The sequence below is a fragment of the Hyperolius riggenbachi genome, chromosome 1 (genome assembly GCF_040937935.1).
Source record: "Hyperolius riggenbachi isolate aHypRig1 chromosome 1, aHypRig1.pri, whole genome shotgun sequence".
Classification (NCBI taxonomy): domain Eukaryota; kingdom Metazoa; phylum Chordata; class Amphibia; order Anura; family Hyperoliidae; genus Hyperolius; species Hyperolius riggenbachi.
The window spans coordinates 590,284,176-590,302,549 of record NC_090646.1 but is presented as its reverse complement, the minus strand read 5'-3'; the positions used below and the strand labels follow the sequence as shown (position 1 = coordinate 590,302,549).

Here is an 18,374-nt window from a genome sequence, read left to right as displayed (position 1 = left end):
ACAGTAGAGCGGACCCGATCGGGCTCAGCCATTTCCACCAGAGCCCATCGGAAAGCTGCTACTGCACAGGAGGTAAATATTGCAGAGCTACTGCGCCCCAGCTGAAAAGTCTGTTGGCTGATTTTTCTGGGGCTGCCAGGACTGGATCCCTGGAGCTCATTAGGATCCAGAGGCTGGCTATAAATAGGCCGCATTATTTTGGCTAATTTTTTCATCTGATTTATGTTTACTAATGTTGAATAAGCTAGTGTCAGTGATATTTACCCTTTGGTGAAATATCACTAGGCAGGCACCAGGCCCCACATTCTAAGCTCAAAATAGATATTATACATTTCTAGGGTCGACCAAGCAAAGCACTGTACTTTGTTAGTGGCAGAATAAAATGTGTAAATATGTTTTTTGAATACAGAATGAGGGTGCCTGGTGCCTAGTGATTTTTTTTTCTGCAAGAAGTGGAAAATCAATCTAAAGAATAAAAGTTCCTAAAGTAAATATACACTTTAAAATACTCATCACCCGCATCTGTGGAATAAAGATGAATGGAACGCCATACATGTGAAGAGAAGTGTGAGTTTCATGGTGCATTCAGAGGCGTAGCTAGGGTTGTCGGCACAAAGACAACCCTAGCCATGGGCAAGCTTTAGTGCCCCCTTGCCCATGGCGGTGCTTGTAATGCCCTCCTTTGACCATGATACACTCCATCACCATCCTCCCTCCCTTTCACTGCTGTTTTACTGTTATACACTCCATTATCAGGTCTTGACTAACACACTTGTCAAGACCTTTGCCTGGAACTAATGGCCACGGCATGCACTGTAGCCTTCCTTTACACACCTAAACAGCGCTGTTCACACTCCTGGTGGCTCTCCCTGCCAGCCACTCGTTCCCCTCAGCACATTTTCTCTGGTGGGGGGGGGGAGGGCTTCTTTTTGGCAGGGAGCAGGTCTTCTGCCACCCAGGCATGCTCTTCCCCACTGCTGTATCTAGTTTCTCTGGTGGGGGGCGGGGTGGAAAAGGCCGCAGGACAATTATTCATTCTTTGCATCATGGTACATATGTTGCCAGCGCCATCAAGCAGCAGCTGAACGCCCCTAAATCACTGCACCCGGGGACATTTGACTCTGCTTGCCCCCACCCCCTCCTTAGCTACGCCTCTGAGTGCATTGGGAGCAGTTTTGCAGTGCTTATTTATAATGATCCTCTTACAGTATAGTTTCTATTTCCAGCCATTACATGACGGTGCTGTTTGAACACAGCAGATCAAATTTCAACAGCAACTGGTCTGAGTGTATTAAGTGATAAAGATGCTAATCCTGCATTCAAAACTTTTTCTGCCATTATGGTTTGGAGTTATCACATACTTTAGGAGCACTGGCCCTAGTGCCAAACAGTGCCAAAAAGTTGAATGCTGGGAGTTCTTTTTATCTATAATATATTCCTCCTCTTCCATTTATTTCCCTTCCTAGCTGATCACTTGTGTTTACAAGCAAGGCTGAGGTGACTCAGTGATTGGATGTGTAAATAAAAAAAGACTCTGGGAGGAGGGCAGCTAATGAATACACAATGGGCAAGAGAAGGGAGGGGGGAAACAAGAGTCAGGGAGGATATGATGTCCGCATTAAGCTTGGCAAGATGGCCACTGCCTAGAGTAGGATTCTCTGCTTTTCCTTTATAAAATTCACAGGAATCATTACGTGGATAGCACAATACATCTGTTATGTAAGTAGAAGTAGTATTTATCTACTTATATATGTGTTTTTTATTTCTAGGTTAGCATGGGTGTCGCTTGTTCTTTAAGGGAGTTGCCCATCTTCTGTTATCCAACAGTGCTCTCTAAAGGTGAGGAGAAGGGACTGCCATAAAGAAAATGAAATGTATATTTTATATTTTATGTTTCACTGTAGTGGTCCTTTAAATTACAAAAGCAATTGTGTAGCACCAGCATGTTTATAATTTTTTTCTATCAAAAGTGGTATTATCCTTTTTACTAAGGCAGAAAGAGTCCTACCGTAGGCGAGGCTGCCCATTCGTGCCCTGCACCCACTGCCATCTACCTCACCTACAGTAGGTCTCTTTCTGCCATTCGCAGTCACGTAGTTTTGGCATGACCTGCCACTATTGTGTCCGACATGAAGTTTGCCGTTTATACACCTGAAGCCTGCATAATTATGCAGTGATTTTATACAGAATAAATGCACAATTGCACTGCAGTGCCAGATTTTGTCTCTTTCTATACAGTGTTGAACATGTGTGGTATCCTGAGCACACAGAGTGAACTAAGGTGAGACGTAGTGCTATCAACCTTCACCTCTCAACATTCACCACACACCTCAAGAGTCACAACGACACTGTAGTGCCGGCTGTCACACAGATCTCTCTGAAAATATCCTTTTTAGTATGTTTGTAGATGTTGAATGTGTGAATATCGAACTAAATAACCACATAGATCGATGTCTTCATATGATACAGGTATATTTTGTGGAAATAAACAGGAATAGTGAATGATTAGCCCTTAATAACACTTAAGATTCTGTGTCTTCCTGCTGTACAGTATAATCACACAGCAATTCAGGACATACAATGCATCTGTCTACCGTAAGGGCAGGAGCTCTCCAGAAAAGATACAAGGACATAACTCCACTCCTCGGTTCTTATAAACAAATAATAATAAGACATGGTAGGTTCAAGAAAATATTTCTTCTGCAACAAAGCCGGTTTCTTTTAACAAAAAAGATGCAAAGAACAATTATACTGTTATCCAAAGCACACAAAAAGTGATCAATTTTGGAGAAATTTAAACAGATTTTGTAAGGTAAACTTTGATTGGTCACTTTGGTTCACACATGTCCTCAATTCCTCTTGGCACCATTTTATTAAAGAAAACGCTACATAACTGTAACAGATATAATTTTTAGTAAAAGGTCTTCAATCACCAACATTCACATAAGCATTTTAATTTCGGGAACGTTTCCTGAGATAGACAATTCGGTCCTAAAGAAAAATGCTACTTGTTGCCCAGCTGTAGATGGGGGTGTACATTTTCTATAGTGTGGTGATGGTCACTCTCCACCTGATGTAAGAGGTGTATGGAATCTGACAACAATGATTTTTGGGCAAGTCTAGTTTAGTGGACCAAGCAGGGAAATTCCATTAATGTGATTGGGGGATGGACAGCACCCTCTCCAACTGCTAGGTTTCAGATAGGTTGTAGTAAACTACGCCCACATTATTTGTGCTGTAGAGGGTGCTGTGATTGGAGAATTGTTACCTATGAGGATTCCTGCTGTGTTCCCTAAACTACACTAGTGCCCTGATCTCTTCATAAAACAGGTTGGTTTTCTGACTATAATGAAGATCCTTTGGCTGTAATCCTTTATAAAATATTAACTGGGAACAAATATGCAAGCATCAGAACATTCCTTAATGTGAATAGTCAGCACTGCCTCCTACAAAAAGCTAAGTGGTTAGTGGTCATCAATGATAACCTCCATATTTCAAGTTATTTATTTTTCAACAACAGTTTTCAGCAGGTATCTGGACAAAGCAGTAGAGTTAAGTATAGTCACCTGGGCCTCTATTCAATTACCCTTTCTCCTGAGATTTCTCCCAGGAGATAATTTTTTATCTTATTAAAAAAAAAAATATTTTTAGAGGGAGGTCTTATGCTCAGGCATCAGTAGAGGGAGGAGCACGGGGTCACTAAAGATCTGTACACATGCTGGTTTGAGTCCCCATTCTCTCCTGAAGTGGTCTTTATTCCAGGCAGTTCTTACGCTCCAACTCAGGCATGACAACCTGTGGTTCTTCTGATGTGGAGGGACCAGAGGATGTAACTTGGTACATTGTGGTGGACTTGCTGAAGCTGAAAAATGTAGGAAAATCGCGGAGGACCTAAGTGATGCATCAAACCAGGACTAGAGTTTCAAACAATTTCTGCTGTAAGGTTGCAAATATGTGGGACTTTTGCCTGGGTCACAGTGAAACTTGCAGAAGATTACTGAAAGAGTAGTGAACTAGTACAGCAATAACTTATTTTGGATAAACCTTGGATAACTGGTTAATGTACAAAAATAAAAATCTCATGGCAGGTGCTAAATACTGGTGCTGTTCGAATTCGGCACCAAATGGTTTGGAATCCGAACACACGCTTACAGCACCATTTCAGCACCAGACAGCAGGATGAGGTGTATTTCATTGTACTCTGATACTTCCTCCTTTGGTTCAGAACCACTTGGTGCTGAATTTGAACACCCACATTAGTGCTAAACACATCTGCCCTCAAACAACTACTGTTCCAGAAACCTCACTATGTTCTGATTTGATCAGGTCAAAGCAGAACATTTTTTTAAAGAATTCAGTCCAGGTTTGTGGACCATGAAAGGTTCTCCAGTGTTTTCCAACCTCAGAAAACCATCCCTTGGGTTCCGTACACCTTCAGAGATTTCTCTTCATATTTCCCTCATTCTGTTTTATGGCTCCATCTTTGCTAGTGCAAGAAAGGATCCCTGAGTCCAAACCACACAGAGCACAGAAGGCACCATCTCTTACTAGTCATGGCTTACTTTCCTGCTTATTAGAGCAAACATTATCTCTACGACCATCCCAAAATCAAACCCTCGATGATGACCCACAGTTCAAGACCGAACATGGTGTCTGAAACAGTAAATGCCACTGTTTTGCCTCATGTATTTAAAAGTAGGTGTATTAGACTATCAAATTTGCTGTTTCAAGATAAGTTGCTCTGCTGGGCTATCCTTAAAATATTTTGATGCTATCCAAATAAAAGGAGAACCTTAAAGGGAACCTGAGGTGAGAGGGATATGGAGGCTACCATATTTATTTTCTTGTAAACAATGCCAGTTGCCTGGCAGCCCTGTCGATCTTCTGGCATAAGTAGTGCCTGAGTCAAAACCCTGGAACAAGCATATGGCTAATCCAGTAAAACCTAAGTCAGCTGAGTCAGAGTACCTGATCTGCTGCATGCTTGTTCAGGGTCTATGGCTAAAAGTATTAGAGACCCAGGATCACAAGGGCTGCCAGGCAACTGGCATTTTTTAAAAGGAAATACATATGGCAGCCTCCACAACCCTCACCTTGGGTTCCTTTTAAGATCAAAACGGACACAAAGGACGATGAATGCAGCTATGGCAACAAGGTCTGTCTTCCTGAGTCACCGGTTTTACAACCCTGAATGTAGCCCTGTACACAAGAAACAAATGAACAGATAATGGAGAAGGACATGCCATTCACTCTTCATTTCTCCACAAAACATACAGTATATATGTACTATATATATATATAAAAAGTGCGTACAATAGCTGGCATTAAAAATCTCTTAAGTAATGTTGTATAGTAGGGGTCTCTCCCAAACTCAGTAAGTCAAGCCTATCAAAGAAATGAAAAGTGATGAAATTCTGCCGTTTTCATACTAATAATAAAACTGTGAGACTGTCTTTAAATTCTGCATACAGATAGTGTTAGCCTGTGTAAAATGCTGTAAAATCTTAGAAATAAGCCTCCACTGCTTGCAAGTAGCTCCAGTCGAAGAGAAGTTCAAACTTTGAAGTGGGTCTCAATGTCCGGCTTACAGTCTCTGCTGTAAATTTTTTGGCCAGAGTTCCCATTAAAGTTTCCCTTATTCTGTATTACTCCACCAGGAAATGGCTCACAGTGCAGCTAGGTCGAGAGGTCACTGAGCATCCTTCATTTGTGGCAGTCAGATGAGCACCTGAGACTTTTACACTTTAACTCATCTAAGGACTTCCAATACTTGTAGTTCTCTGTCAAGTGATGTATGAGGTTGGGCAGATGTGCAAAAGCTGAAAAAGAATCAGAAAACAGGTTAGTGGATGATGCTGAGGTGAGCATGATGTACCTTCTTACTTTTTATTTAGATATTATGCAAGTGACAGGATTTGATCTCAGAGCAAGATGATATTCAGTTTGACCGGGGACATGGGGACTGTTTGATTGCTTTTCCTGGGCTTGTCATCTGGTCCTAACGCCTTCAGGACATACTTCTACCTTTCTGCTCCTAAACTTTCTTCTTTATCTTGTGTCTCTGACTGCCTTAAACTATCACAAAAAATTGTAAAATGTAAAATACATACATATAAAATGTAGATTTCTCCCAGAGTAAAATGCAGTATACATTGATTTCCCTTAGAGTAGGTAGTGATAAACTGACAGATCTGACAGGTTTTGGACAGGTCCATCTGCCCATAGGGGATTCTCAGGTATTTATTTACAAACACTCCTACCAAATGGTTGTTGGTGAGTCTAACTGCCAGAATAGCATAGAAATTAGTAGGAAAGCTGGTTGGCATCTTTGTACATTCCAAAGCTTCTTGTAAAGAATTTAGGTCATCGTGAGGAGATGGACTGTCAAAATGCTGTCAGATCTGTCCGCTTTTTACCAACTGCTGTAAGTGACAGCCACATAGGAAAAAAGGTAATTTATAGTGCATTTTACTCCAGCAGAAAGTATTTAAAATTTTCTAATTTTTTATAATTGTGGTCCTTTAACTAATGCTCTCTTTTCCTTCACGTCCTTCTGTTTCCTGAATCTTAACACAAAGAAACTTGAACTTGTGATTTTTTTTCTGCCTTCTGAATCTATTGCTCTTCCTGACATCAATCTGTATGACACCAATAATCCTGTTGCGTGTGGTCCTGTATTAGACATGGAGAGAATCCAAAGACATAACAACAACAACAAAAGTTGTTTAGGTGATACCTATAATGACTAACTGTACAAGATTCCTTTGCAAGCTTTCTTCTTCAGGCATGTTTCAGAGCTGAATCAGAGTCATAAGTATGGTTCTGATCCAGTTCTGAAACATGCCTGAAGAAGAAACCTAAAGTTTCGAAAGCTAGCAAAGGAATCTTGTACAGATAGTCATTAACCACTTCTGTGCCAGGGGGGTATTGTTCTGATCGGTGCTGCGTGGGCTCTCCAGCCCGCAGCACCGATCAGATAGCAGCCAGGGCGATCAGACTTCCCCCCTTTTTTCCCCACTAGGGGGATGTCCTGCTGGGGGGGTCTGATCGCCGCCGGCTGCTTGCGCTTGCGGGGGGGGGGGCTCTTCAAAGCCCCCCTCCGCAGCGCTTCCTGGCCTCCTTCCCCTTCCCTCCCTCCCCCTGTGAGCGGCGCAGGACTGATTTCCGTCCTGCGCCTGATGGGATAGGCTTTAGCCTATCAGATGCCGGCGATCCCCGGCCAATCAGAGGCCGGGGATCGCCGATCTCCTCTACGTATGTAAACGCCGATCTCCTCTACATATGTAAACACCGGGGAAGATCTTCCCCGCGTGTTTACATTCACCCTGCGAGCCGCCGATCGCGGCTCGCAGGGTGTTCATGGAGACACCCTCCTCGAACTGACATGGAACGTTTCCACGGAATGCACTTCAGGATTCAGGGGCGTACTTAAGCGTACGCAGAATCCCGAAGTGGTTAAAGGTATCACCTAAACAACTTTTGTTGTTATGTCTTCGGACCAATAATCCTGTCTCCCCACTGTCACTGCCCAGACATAACTTAGGATTCAGCGCTCTTCTTTAAACCTCTATTTAAAATGGACCTGGACTCTTGCACAGCACAGAAGGAAAACCTAGAGAAATGCACCCTGTATGTATTTAGAGAGTTTATCTTAGCCTGTCTAATTTCCCCTCATCGGTGACTAATCACTAGCTGTAATTCTGCCACGGCAGAGAAGCTCATTTGAAAGCACAGGATGTTAACCATATGTCTGCTTCCATGAAAGCAGGAAGTAGACACACTGCAGATTTATTGCAGGGTTTCATTCAACTGTAACGGAAAAAATGTTTTCTTTGAAGGCTATTATGCCGTTGCGTATCTTTTACAGCAGAGAGAAAGTTCTGAGTTCACTTTAATAAAACAACCACCCCCACCCTCGCCCTTTTCTTGCCCAGGACACCAATAAATTGCCAGAGCATGCACTCATCATATTTGGTTTACGTTACTGGAACATCCTTCTATGTGGCCTACCTAGGAATCGTTTGGCTCCACTTCAATGATCCATCCTAAGCTCTATCGCGTGATTCATCCAATATTTTTCTTCCTCCTCATGAACTCACTATGTGCATTGTATAAACGTTTTGCAATATATGCATATTATGCTGTTACAATAGCATAACTTCCAACTGTCCTTCTTTCGGAGGGACAGTCCCTCTTTGGGACCAATTCCCTCTGTCCCTCTTTCTTTCTCATTTGTCCCTCATTCAGGACTCATGTACAGATCTGTGTAAATATTTGTATTTTCCTACTTAAAAATGTAACTGACTCTATCCCCTATTCCCATCATTTAAATTGATGCATTTTTTGTTTCCAAATGTTAATATTAAGGTAACCTAATGATGATAGAAAGGACCAGCGTGGTATGAATTATAAAACTACATCTTTTGCATATGGATTTTTTGTGCTATGCATGACGAGGGGTGTGGCAGGGGCGTGTCTGGAGGTGTGGCAGTGCCATGTCATAAGGTGTCCCTCTTTTTTGTCTCGGAAAGTTGGGATGTATGGTCATTTAGTGTTATCTTACTAATTTCCCAGATTGCCAGGCACTGTCAGGCCCTAGCAGGGTAAACGGTGTCGGATTTTCATTTTTTTCCCATGAAATCTGGAAGAACTTCAATTATGGCTTGGATTTCCTGGACCTGTGTAGTAGGTATGCTGTCCATCACATTCTAATGGGAGCCAGTAGAAAGCTCCTAATGTGATGGACAGCTGGCATCACCCACAGCCCACCTATAGTAGCTCATATAGTAGCTCAGGTTCAAAATAAGATATTAACCTGAAGAGAGGGAAGCCTCAGGATCCTATTGAGGCTCCCCTTGGTGGGCAGATGTCCCCCGTCGCTGAGCGTAGCCCTCTCCACATCGGGGTTGTGCTCCTTTTCTGTTATGAGCCCGGCTGTGCAGTAGTCAAGTGACCTGGGGCTTCGGCTTACTGTGCATGCGTGGGAATGCTCGCGCGGCCATGCTGAAGGAAGAGGTGTGCAGCCCCGATATGTTTAGCGACAATGTCTTGTCACTAATCTTCCGGGGCATCCTCACTCAGCGATGGGGGAAGCCTCAATAGGATCCTAAGTCTTCCCTCTCTTTCGGTAGGCATCTCATTTTGTACCCGTGCTTTGGCTCAGGTACACTTTAAAGGACTTACGAGGCCAAGTATACAAAAAAAAAAAAAAGTTAGCTACCTGGATCAGCTTGTAAGGCACGGAGGACGCCGTCCGCGCCCTCCCTGCCGTTCCGCCTGGTCCCCGCCGCTGAACAGCCCTCCGAACGGTCCCCGACCGTGCGGCCCGGGTCGGGCTCCCCAGCCTGTACCAAGATGGCCGCCGGAGCTGGCCGCGGCTGCGCGGCTCTAAGGCCAACCCCCGATCCACGCTACTGTTACGTTGGACTTAGAGCTGCGCAGCCGCACTCGCGGCTATGCAGACTGCGCAGCCGCAGCCAGCTCCGGCGGCCATCTTGGTTCAGGCTGGGGAGCACGACCCGGGCTGCGCAGTTGGGGACTGTTCGGAGGGCTGTTCAGCGGCGGGGACCAGGCGGAACGGCACGGAGGGCGCAGACGGCGTCCTCCGTGCCTTACAAGCTGATCCAGGTACCTAACTTTTTTTATTTTATTTTTTGTATACTTGGCCTCGTAAGTCCTTTAAAGTGGATCCGAGATAAAGTTTTACTCATTGCATAATTGTGTTCCTTACATATAGTTTATAGCGCATTCCTCAAGCCAAATACTTTTTTTTGTTGTTTTTTTTGTATTAATACTCTAATTCCCTATAAACTAAACAAGCCTCGCCCACAGCTTCTCCAGAGAGCCTTGGCACTCTGAGCCTTAGTAGAAAGGGCTTATGGGAGCTCAGTCTGGGCAGGAGGAGGCACTGTATTACCAGCCAGAGATTTCAGATGCAGAGGGGAGGAGGGAGGAGGAGAGGGGAGTGAAGTTTTCACAGGTTGAGGGCTGGAGATACAGATCAGCTTGCTTGTGTGTAATGTGACAAACAGAACATACAATACAATACAATAACATTTGTAAAGCGCTTTTCTCCCATAGGACTCAAAGCGCATAGTTGTGTCTCAGATTAATACAGGGTTGCAGGCTGGGTTGTGTTACAGAGGAGATAGTCAGGGCCGGGCCGAGGCATTGGCTGGAGAGGCTCCAGCCTCAGGGCGCAGTGTAGGAGGGGGCGCAGAATTCATTCAGCTGTAATTCCTAATTGTGTTTGAAGCAGAAAGAAATAATACAAGGGGATACATGGCAGTGACTGCAAGCCAGATAACTACATATTAAGGTGTTGGGGAGGTTGTGGGCCCTGTGGCGCCTCTTAGTCAATAGCAATCAGTGTGTGATGGCTGGGGAGGCAGGGATGGAGGGGCGCACTTTGGTGTCTCAGCCTTGGGTGCTGGAGGACCTTGTCCCGGCTCTGGTCAGATGTTCATGAATGCCATGACTGGAGGTGTGTTTTCAGTTTAGACTTAAATGCTTCCAGGGATGGAGCTGTCCTGATTGGGTGTGGCAGGGAGTTCCAAAGCGTAGGGGCAGCATGACAAAAGGCTCTGTCTCCAAAAGTTTTGAGGTGGACTCTGGGGGTGACCAAGGTGTTACGTCCTTTTGATCTAAGATTGTGGGGGGTGTGATGCAGTTGCAACAAGTCCTTCAGGTATCCGGGGCCCAGATTGTGCAAGGATTTGAATGTCAGTAAGCCAATCTTAAACAGAATTCTCCATTTTATCAGTAGCCAGTGGAGTGAGCACAGGGTTGGTGTTATGTGGCAATGGCCACTCTCATTGTATCACAGGAATAAATAATCATAAACTGTTGAAGCTTTTTGCAGCTAGATTTGCTGTGTAAACTATCTAAACTTTAGACAAGATATATAAACAAGTTAAACTTGTTATAGTTTGTCTTTCACCAGATCCGCTTTAACAATGTTATATTATAAAATAACTTGTGTAGCACCGATCTTATTACTTTAATGATAGTTGCTGAGGGACACTATTTTTAGTTGCTTGTGAGGTTAATGTTGGGAGTTTGCCTTCAAGCTGTGCCTATAGCAGTGAGTTCTTGCAGAGCGGTGTAAGGAAGCTAATGACTCAGAAAGGACTCAGAGGCAGAGCCCAGCATGCACTGCATTATGCAGGAATACAACCTGATAGCACGCAGCTATTTATGGAAATGACTCCTTACCATCCCATGCATCGAACATGTCTGTGATAAAGTAATCGATGAAGGATATCTGAGATTTGGGTATACTACAGGTGTTGCGGTCAAATACTGGCATCACCACGGGCATTCCTTGTCTCTTCTCTTCATCAGTCTGGAAAACATAAGAAAAGGGCCTTGCTTATTTACTTATCACATATGCAGCATTGCACTTCCTTAGATCTCTACTAATACAGCTTGAACTCTATCATCACAGACAGACAGCCATTTAGGAAAAGACTGGAGTTCATTCATCAGGATGGGTGCTAGAAAAAGCACAGTAAGCCTGGATCAACCAATCAGATTCTTTGGTTCATTAACAGATGAAATATGATTGGGTGCTAACGGCAACTGCTCCATTTTGCTCCAATTTTCTTTTCATCAGTTTCTCAGAGTTTATGGATTAAGCCTTAACCCTTTCCGGACCAGCTGCCTAACCCCCCTTAAGGTCCAGGCGATTTTGCATGGGGGGGGGAGGGTCAGGCAGCCGGATCTCTGCTAGAGCTAAGATGGGCATGGTGTCCCCAGTGCGGCCAGGTGTCCCCCGTATTGCAGGCAGCCTTTACTCACCTCCCAGGCTCCAGCGATGAGCAGCTGTGGCCCCCTCCGCTCTGGCCGGCATCCCCGCTCGTACTGCCGCTAAGTTCCGGGTCGCGGCGTGATGACATCATCAAGCTGGAACCCGATACTTACGCCATAGCAAGCGGGGATGCCGGCCAGAGCGGAAGGGAGGTACGATCGCCGGGGGAACATCAGGAAGGGGAGTGGATCCTCTTCTTTCGCCCCTACCGCCGCAGCTCTAACAGTGATCACTACGATCCACCGGCGATCATAGTGATCAAGTGATCAGGAGCCAAGCGTGATGCCTCCTGATCACTGAGGGGAGATGTCAGCTGTCATATGACAGCTTAATCTCCCCTCTCGAGTGTGCACGATTGTGTTGGGAGAGTAGATGGCAGGCGGCATAAATCCTACGCCGCATCAGGCTTAAACAGCCACAAGTGCGGTGTAGGATTTAATATGGGTGGTCCCCAAAAGGTTAAAGAGTACCTCTAATAAGAAGGACAGAGCCCGTCAGGACAGGCTCTGTCTTAGTGATGACAGATCGGGTCTCAGGATTAAATACTTACCTGATCGGATGTCATTGGGTCCCAGGTAACGCTCCCATGGCCGTTTTTTTCTAGGCAAGGCCACATAGGCCATGGCCTTGGGCACCAGGAAAGCAAGGGGCGGGCTACGGGCAGCAGGGTGGCAATAGCAGTTAGCCTGCTGAACATTACTCCTGCTACACAGAGTTTGCACATAGTGGTGGGCGGCTACCAAGTACCAACAGCCTGATCTGGCACTTGGAGGATCAAGGGGCAGCAAACGGGCACTTACAGTGATCTCTGAGCTGCCTGTCCTGTCAGAATTCTAGCGGTTTTATTTATGCAGGAAAAACTGTCATATGTGTATGTATATATAAACATTAATAATCAATACAGTCCTTCTAAAGAAATAAATAATTATTGTTAAACCCTATATGATCGAATCCAGCATTAAATGCAATTCAAAGTAATTGATTCTGTCAGTGACAGTTAGAGACAGTGCAACTTTTATAAGGTTATTTTAACTTGTAAGCTAGACAATTGTTTACATGTTCCTTTGCTTGAAGGCCAAGGCCAGCAAGAAAAGATACAAATTTCCCAGCTAGAGAAGTCAAAATATGGAAGATATAAAACAAAAAGAAGTTGTTTTCCCAATTAGTTAAAGATCATTCCATGATGCCACCTGGCGGTCTTATGAAATCAACATTATTAATACTGTTTGTTATTTGTTATGAAAGGCTGACCTCTGCCGGATGAAATTAGATATTTATTTCTTCATCAGAAAGACAAATATATGGAAAATAATTTTATATTATTAAGATTTAATATGCAATTTTTTCTTATATGATTAATTGTTTTAAGAATTATATAATAAGCTTTATATTTAAATAAGTATATTAGAAGCCCTGTATGTTTCAATAAGCCTTAAATTGCTGAAGGCTCTCACAGGTCTGGTTACAGTGTCAACCTGACCAATCTCATGTCTGGGGAAGTACCATGACATTCCAACATAATTAGCAGCGAACACTTTATCAGAAATGCGTCATGAATGACATTGTTTTGTCTCCATGTCTGGGTCAGCCAACAGACAAGATGGCTGTTGACGTCCATTTTTAATTACGTGCGTCAGAAATGACCTAAACAAAATGTCAAGCACTCCAAATGACGTTAATTCCCACAAGATAAGGTAATTAAGAATTTATAAACAATAATATTGTGACTTAGGAAATCAAAACATGATAAAGCATTGACGCACGAAAGCTTTAGCCAATCAGAGCCTGGGATTCAGGAAAAGTCCAGATTAGGCAGCCATATTGCCTCCAACCCCTATAAAAGTAGAAGCTGAAAGCTCATAGTTTGCAGAAGCCCAACAATCTCCTGAGAAGACACATGAGGCAGAAGCTACCTTCCCACACGTGGTTCTAGATGCTGAAGAGATGACAGAGAAGGGGTAATATGCTTCATATTCTGGTGATTTACTTTATTAATTTTTCAGCATTAAGTTTTATTAAGATGTTAGCAAGAAGTTTTTAGAAGCAATTTTTATGCTATTTCTTTAAGAAGATTACTACAAGTTTTACACAGCTACTAGATACATAGCTATTGATATAGATGAGACTACTTTTGATCTTATTCTACATAACACAACTGTTATATTCTTTTTTGAATGTACTTAGAAGATTGATAATTGCTTGGCTATAAAGCCTTGATAAGATGGAATACTGTTAATAAGGAAACACTACTTGGAACTGTTCATATTTTGTATATATGCTGTATGATAAGCCAATACAATTTTTTATATAAAATCATATACTGAGTGCTCTGATTCATATCAAGGTATACCGTCAATCTATAATTACTGTTATAGAGGGTACAGACCCCACTATGCCGGATTTATATGATAGCAACGCTTTAAGGGCTGGTCCTTTACTGAGTTAGCAATCATGAAAAAGGCAAAAACCGCTCAGGTTTTTGACAGTCCCTCACTGAATGTGCTGTTCACCAAAGAGCATACAATCTAATCCCTGCCATCACTAATCACTAACTGTCCTCAGAGGAGCCTACAATCTAATTCCTGCCGTGTTGGAGGGGGGGGGGTGGAGTTTAGGATGCTATCGGTCCGGGGGCAGCTGGTAATAGTGGGCCTTGGGCAGTAAAAAGTACAAATCCGGCCCTGAACTCTCTGCTCCCCTTCTCGGCAATGCAGTCACACTCATTTTTCCAAAATTCTTCAGAAATCTCTGCCTGTATTGCTGTGGATTTTTCACAAAAAAATGGTTTGGGTAATTTTTATAGACTCTGTAAGAGATTCCTCTCTATCCTTTCCATAGTACAAATAGGAATCTACCTGAAAACAGTTTCTTGTAGCACGTACATAAGAAGCTGGTTATAGCATTACCAGCCTCAGAAGTACACCACTAGCAGACTGATCAATAAAGCCAGTTATGTTTAATGAATCAGCCATGCTAGATTCTGCTGAGAATTCCAAACATACATACCTGAGCAAAATACTCCTCAGATATTCTCCCCGCCCATTCAATGCATAATTCCAGCGGCCGGCAGGGATTGGCTACATCTGCGCATTTTATCAGCATGCGTTTGATAAGTACCCGGTTCTCAGGTGAATTCCTGATGGTGGGAGAACACTCGCAGTCACTGCCCTCACTCTGTAACATAAGTGATAAAATGCATGTCAACACCTTTACATGCCCAACAGCTTGCACAACTCAAGGGTCAAAGGGAAATTCCACATATGTTGAAAATGTAGCAATCCCTGGAGTTCATCTCTACATATTGTTAGGATTAACACCACACATGATTTCCATCTACAGTAAAACCTTGGATTGCAATTAAAGTGGATCCGAGATTAACTTTTACTCATTGCATAATTGTGTTCCTTTCCTATTGTTTATAGGGCATTCCTCAAGCCAAATACTTTTTTTGTTTTTGTTTTAATACTCTAAATTCCCTATAAACTAAACAAGCGACGCCCACAGGTTTTCAGAGAGCCAAGGCACTTTCAGACAGTAGCAAGGGCTCATGGGAGCTCAGTCTGGGCAGGAGGGGGGGGGGGGGGGGAGGTATTACTAGCCAGAGATTTCAGAGGCAGAGGGGAGGAGGGAGGAGGAGGGGAGATTAGGTTTTTTTGCTCAAGATGCAGATAAGCCTGCCTCTGTGTAATGTTTACAAACAACATGGCTGCTGTCATTGTATCACAGGAACACATAATCATATTCTATTAATGCTGTTTGCAGCTAGATTTGCTGTGTAAACTATCTAAACTTTAGATAAGATATATAGACAAGTTACTTGATAGTTAGTTTTTCATCTCGGATCCGCTTTAACTTGGTTTGCAAGCACTTTGCAAGACTATAGTAATTTTTTTTAAATTACATTTTGACAGTGCATACCGGTATATGCTTGTCACTACTAGGCATGGACAGAAATGACGATTTCTGATTTCAACGAAATTTCCATTTCCCAAAGTGACTTTCTGATACGATTCCGACAGAATTTCCACCACTACATTATAGTCATTACATCCAATTTCGATGGTTAGTGCAAAGCCCCCATAAATGTTAATAATCCTAACATTTGTATAGCGCTTTTCTCATGTTGGACTCAAAGCGCTCAAGAGCTGCAGCCACTAAGGACACACTCAAGGGGCCACCCTGCAGTGTTAGGAAGGCTTACCTAAGGACTTCTTACTGATTAGGTACTGACCCTAGCCAGGATACAAACCCTGGTCTCCCATGTCAAAGGCAGATTTGTTCTCTTTATTTAAGCTGTCGTTTTAACCTTCTGCCGCCCGCGTCACGCCAGTAGGCGTGGCCGCGGCAGCCCCAGGACCGCCTAACGCCAATTGGCGTAAAGTCCTGGGGCTCTGTTTTGCATGAGATCGCGCGCATATCTCATGCTCGGAGGGCGGAGCTCCGCCCCGCCTTCAGTCTCCGAGCGCTCGGGAGACTGTTAGACGGCGATTACGCCGTCTATTTACTAGGTGCAGCGCTGCGATGAGCAGCAGCGCTGCACTGGGGACAGCCGTGTCACACGGCTGTCCCCAGTGCAGCGCTGCTGCTCATCGCAGCGCTGCACCTAGTAAATAGACGGCGTAATCGCCGTCTAACAGTCTCCCGAGCGCTCGGAGACTGAAGGCGGGGCGGAGCTCCGCCCTCCGAGCATGAGATATGCGCGCGATCTCATGCAAAACAGGGGGACAAGAGAGTGATCGGCTCTCATAGGCAGAAGCCTATGACAGCCGATCGCCATAATTGGCTGGCTGTGGGGAGGGAGGGAGGGAGGGAGGGAAGAAATTTTAAGAAACAGGGGTTTTATAGAAAAAAAACAAACAATAATATTTATTTAAAAAAAAATAAACATGGGGGGAGCGATCAGACCCCACCAACAGAGAGCTCTGTTGGTGGGGAGAAAAGGGGGGGGGATCACTTCTGTGCTGAGTTGTGCGGCCCTGCAGCTTGGCCTTAAAGCTGCAGTGGCCAATTTTGCTAAAAATGGCCTGGTCACTAGGGGGGTTTAGCCCTGCAGTCCTCAAGTGGTTAAAGGACAACTGTAGTGAGGTATATGGAGGCTGCCATATTTATATCCTTTTAACCAATACCAGTTACCTGGCTGTCCTGCTGATCCTCTTCCTCTAATACTTTCAGCCATAAACCCTGAACATGCATGCAGCAGATCAGGTGTTTCTGACATTATTGTCAGATCTGACAAGATTAGCTGCATGCTTGTTTCTGGTGTGATTCGGAAACTACAGCAGACAAATAGATCAGGAGGGATTCCAGGCAACTGTTTTTGTTTAAGAGGAAATAAATATGGCAGCCTCCATATACCTCTCACTACAGTTGTCCTTTAAGGTGAGAAGAGGATGAGGGTTGACATAAAACTCAGAACAGCAGAGTACATTCTTTAAAGAAAACTCGAGGTGGGTTTTAAGAATGCCATTAGGACGCAGAGGCTGGTTCTGCATACAATGACCAGCCTCTGTTACTATACTGTTCCCCCCCAGGCTCCCCCTGCGCTCTGCTGGCCCCCATAAATCAAACCACCGTCGTGCTAGCGACATGCAGCGTCTCGCTAGCAGGCTGTTTATCTTTGAGTGTCTGTCACCGACGCTCCCCCGCCTCCTCCATAGCGCCACTTCCGCCTGCGTCCCTTCCCTCCCCGCTGATTGGAAGGAAGGGACGCAGGCAGGAAGCGGCGCTATAGAGGAGGCGGGGGAGCAGCGAGAGTGACAGTGCAGAGGTAAACAGTCTGCTAGTGATACGCTGCATGTCGCTAGCACGGCGGTTTGATTTATGGGGGACACAGTATAGTAACAGAGGCTGGTCATTGTATGCAGAACCAGTCTCTGTGTCCTAATGGCATTCTTAAAACCCACCTCGGGTTCTCTTTAAGCTCTAAGTTTATTGGCAAGACTCACCTTCTCCTTGCCTTTAAAAGCTACTCCAAACACAGAAAAACAAATATTTTTTTACATCATGGATTTATTATAAAGGTAACATAATAATAATGCTATTCTCTGCCAACACATAAGGTCCTAGGAAGATCAGGCTTTCAAAGAAGCAAATTTAAGCCCTCTGAGGCCTGAAACACACCAGAGGAGTTTTTCTGAGCGTTTTGAGTTTTTAAATCTGCTGCTAATGTTATCCTATGTGTCTGTGCACACTGGAGCAATGAGGTTTTGTAAAAAACCCCATAGCATTACATTGGGAAGAGCTTTTAGAGGTTTCAAAACCTCTTCCCAATGTAACGCTATGGGGTTTTTTACAAAACCTCATTGCTCCAGTGTGCACAGACACATAGGATAACATTAGCAGCAGATTTAAAAACTCAAAACGCTCAGAAAAACTCCTCTGGTGTGTTTCAGGCCTGACATATCCCAGAGAAGAAGGCACATTATGAAGGCGTTTCTGTGAGTAGATCAACTGGTTTTTCAGGTTTTCTAAGACTTCTTTTGGTGAAAGATATGAAATACAGACAGAGGCTGGAATCAGAAATTCTGTCCCTGCCACTTAAAGCGGACCTGAACTCAGAACTTCC

General features: G+C 44.1%; 1 protein-coding gene across 7 annotated transcripts in view; it reads right to left on the bottom strand.

The window, feature by feature from the left end:
* Nucleotides 1-2,471: 2,471 nt before the first annotated feature.
* The window catches only part of PDE8B (phosphodiesterase 8B), a 357,296-nt gene continuing 341,393 nt past the window's right edge, over nucleotides 2,472-18,374 (bottom strand). For all 7 annotated transcript variants that reach the window (XM_068248991.1, XM_068248999.1, XM_068249010.1 and 4 more), the window contains exons 20-22: nucleotides 14,816-14,983; nucleotides 11,215-11,344; nucleotides 2,472-5,819 (exon numbers count right to left, since the gene is read on the bottom strand). In XM_068248991.1, coding sequence (XP_068105092.1) covers nucleotides 5,704-5,819; nucleotides 11,215-11,344; nucleotides 14,816-14,983 — 414 coding nt within the window. In that variant the 3' untranslated portion in view covers nucleotides 2,472-5,703. The remainder of the gene's footprint in view (nucleotides 5,820-11,214; nucleotides 11,345-14,815; nucleotides 14,984-18,374) is intronic.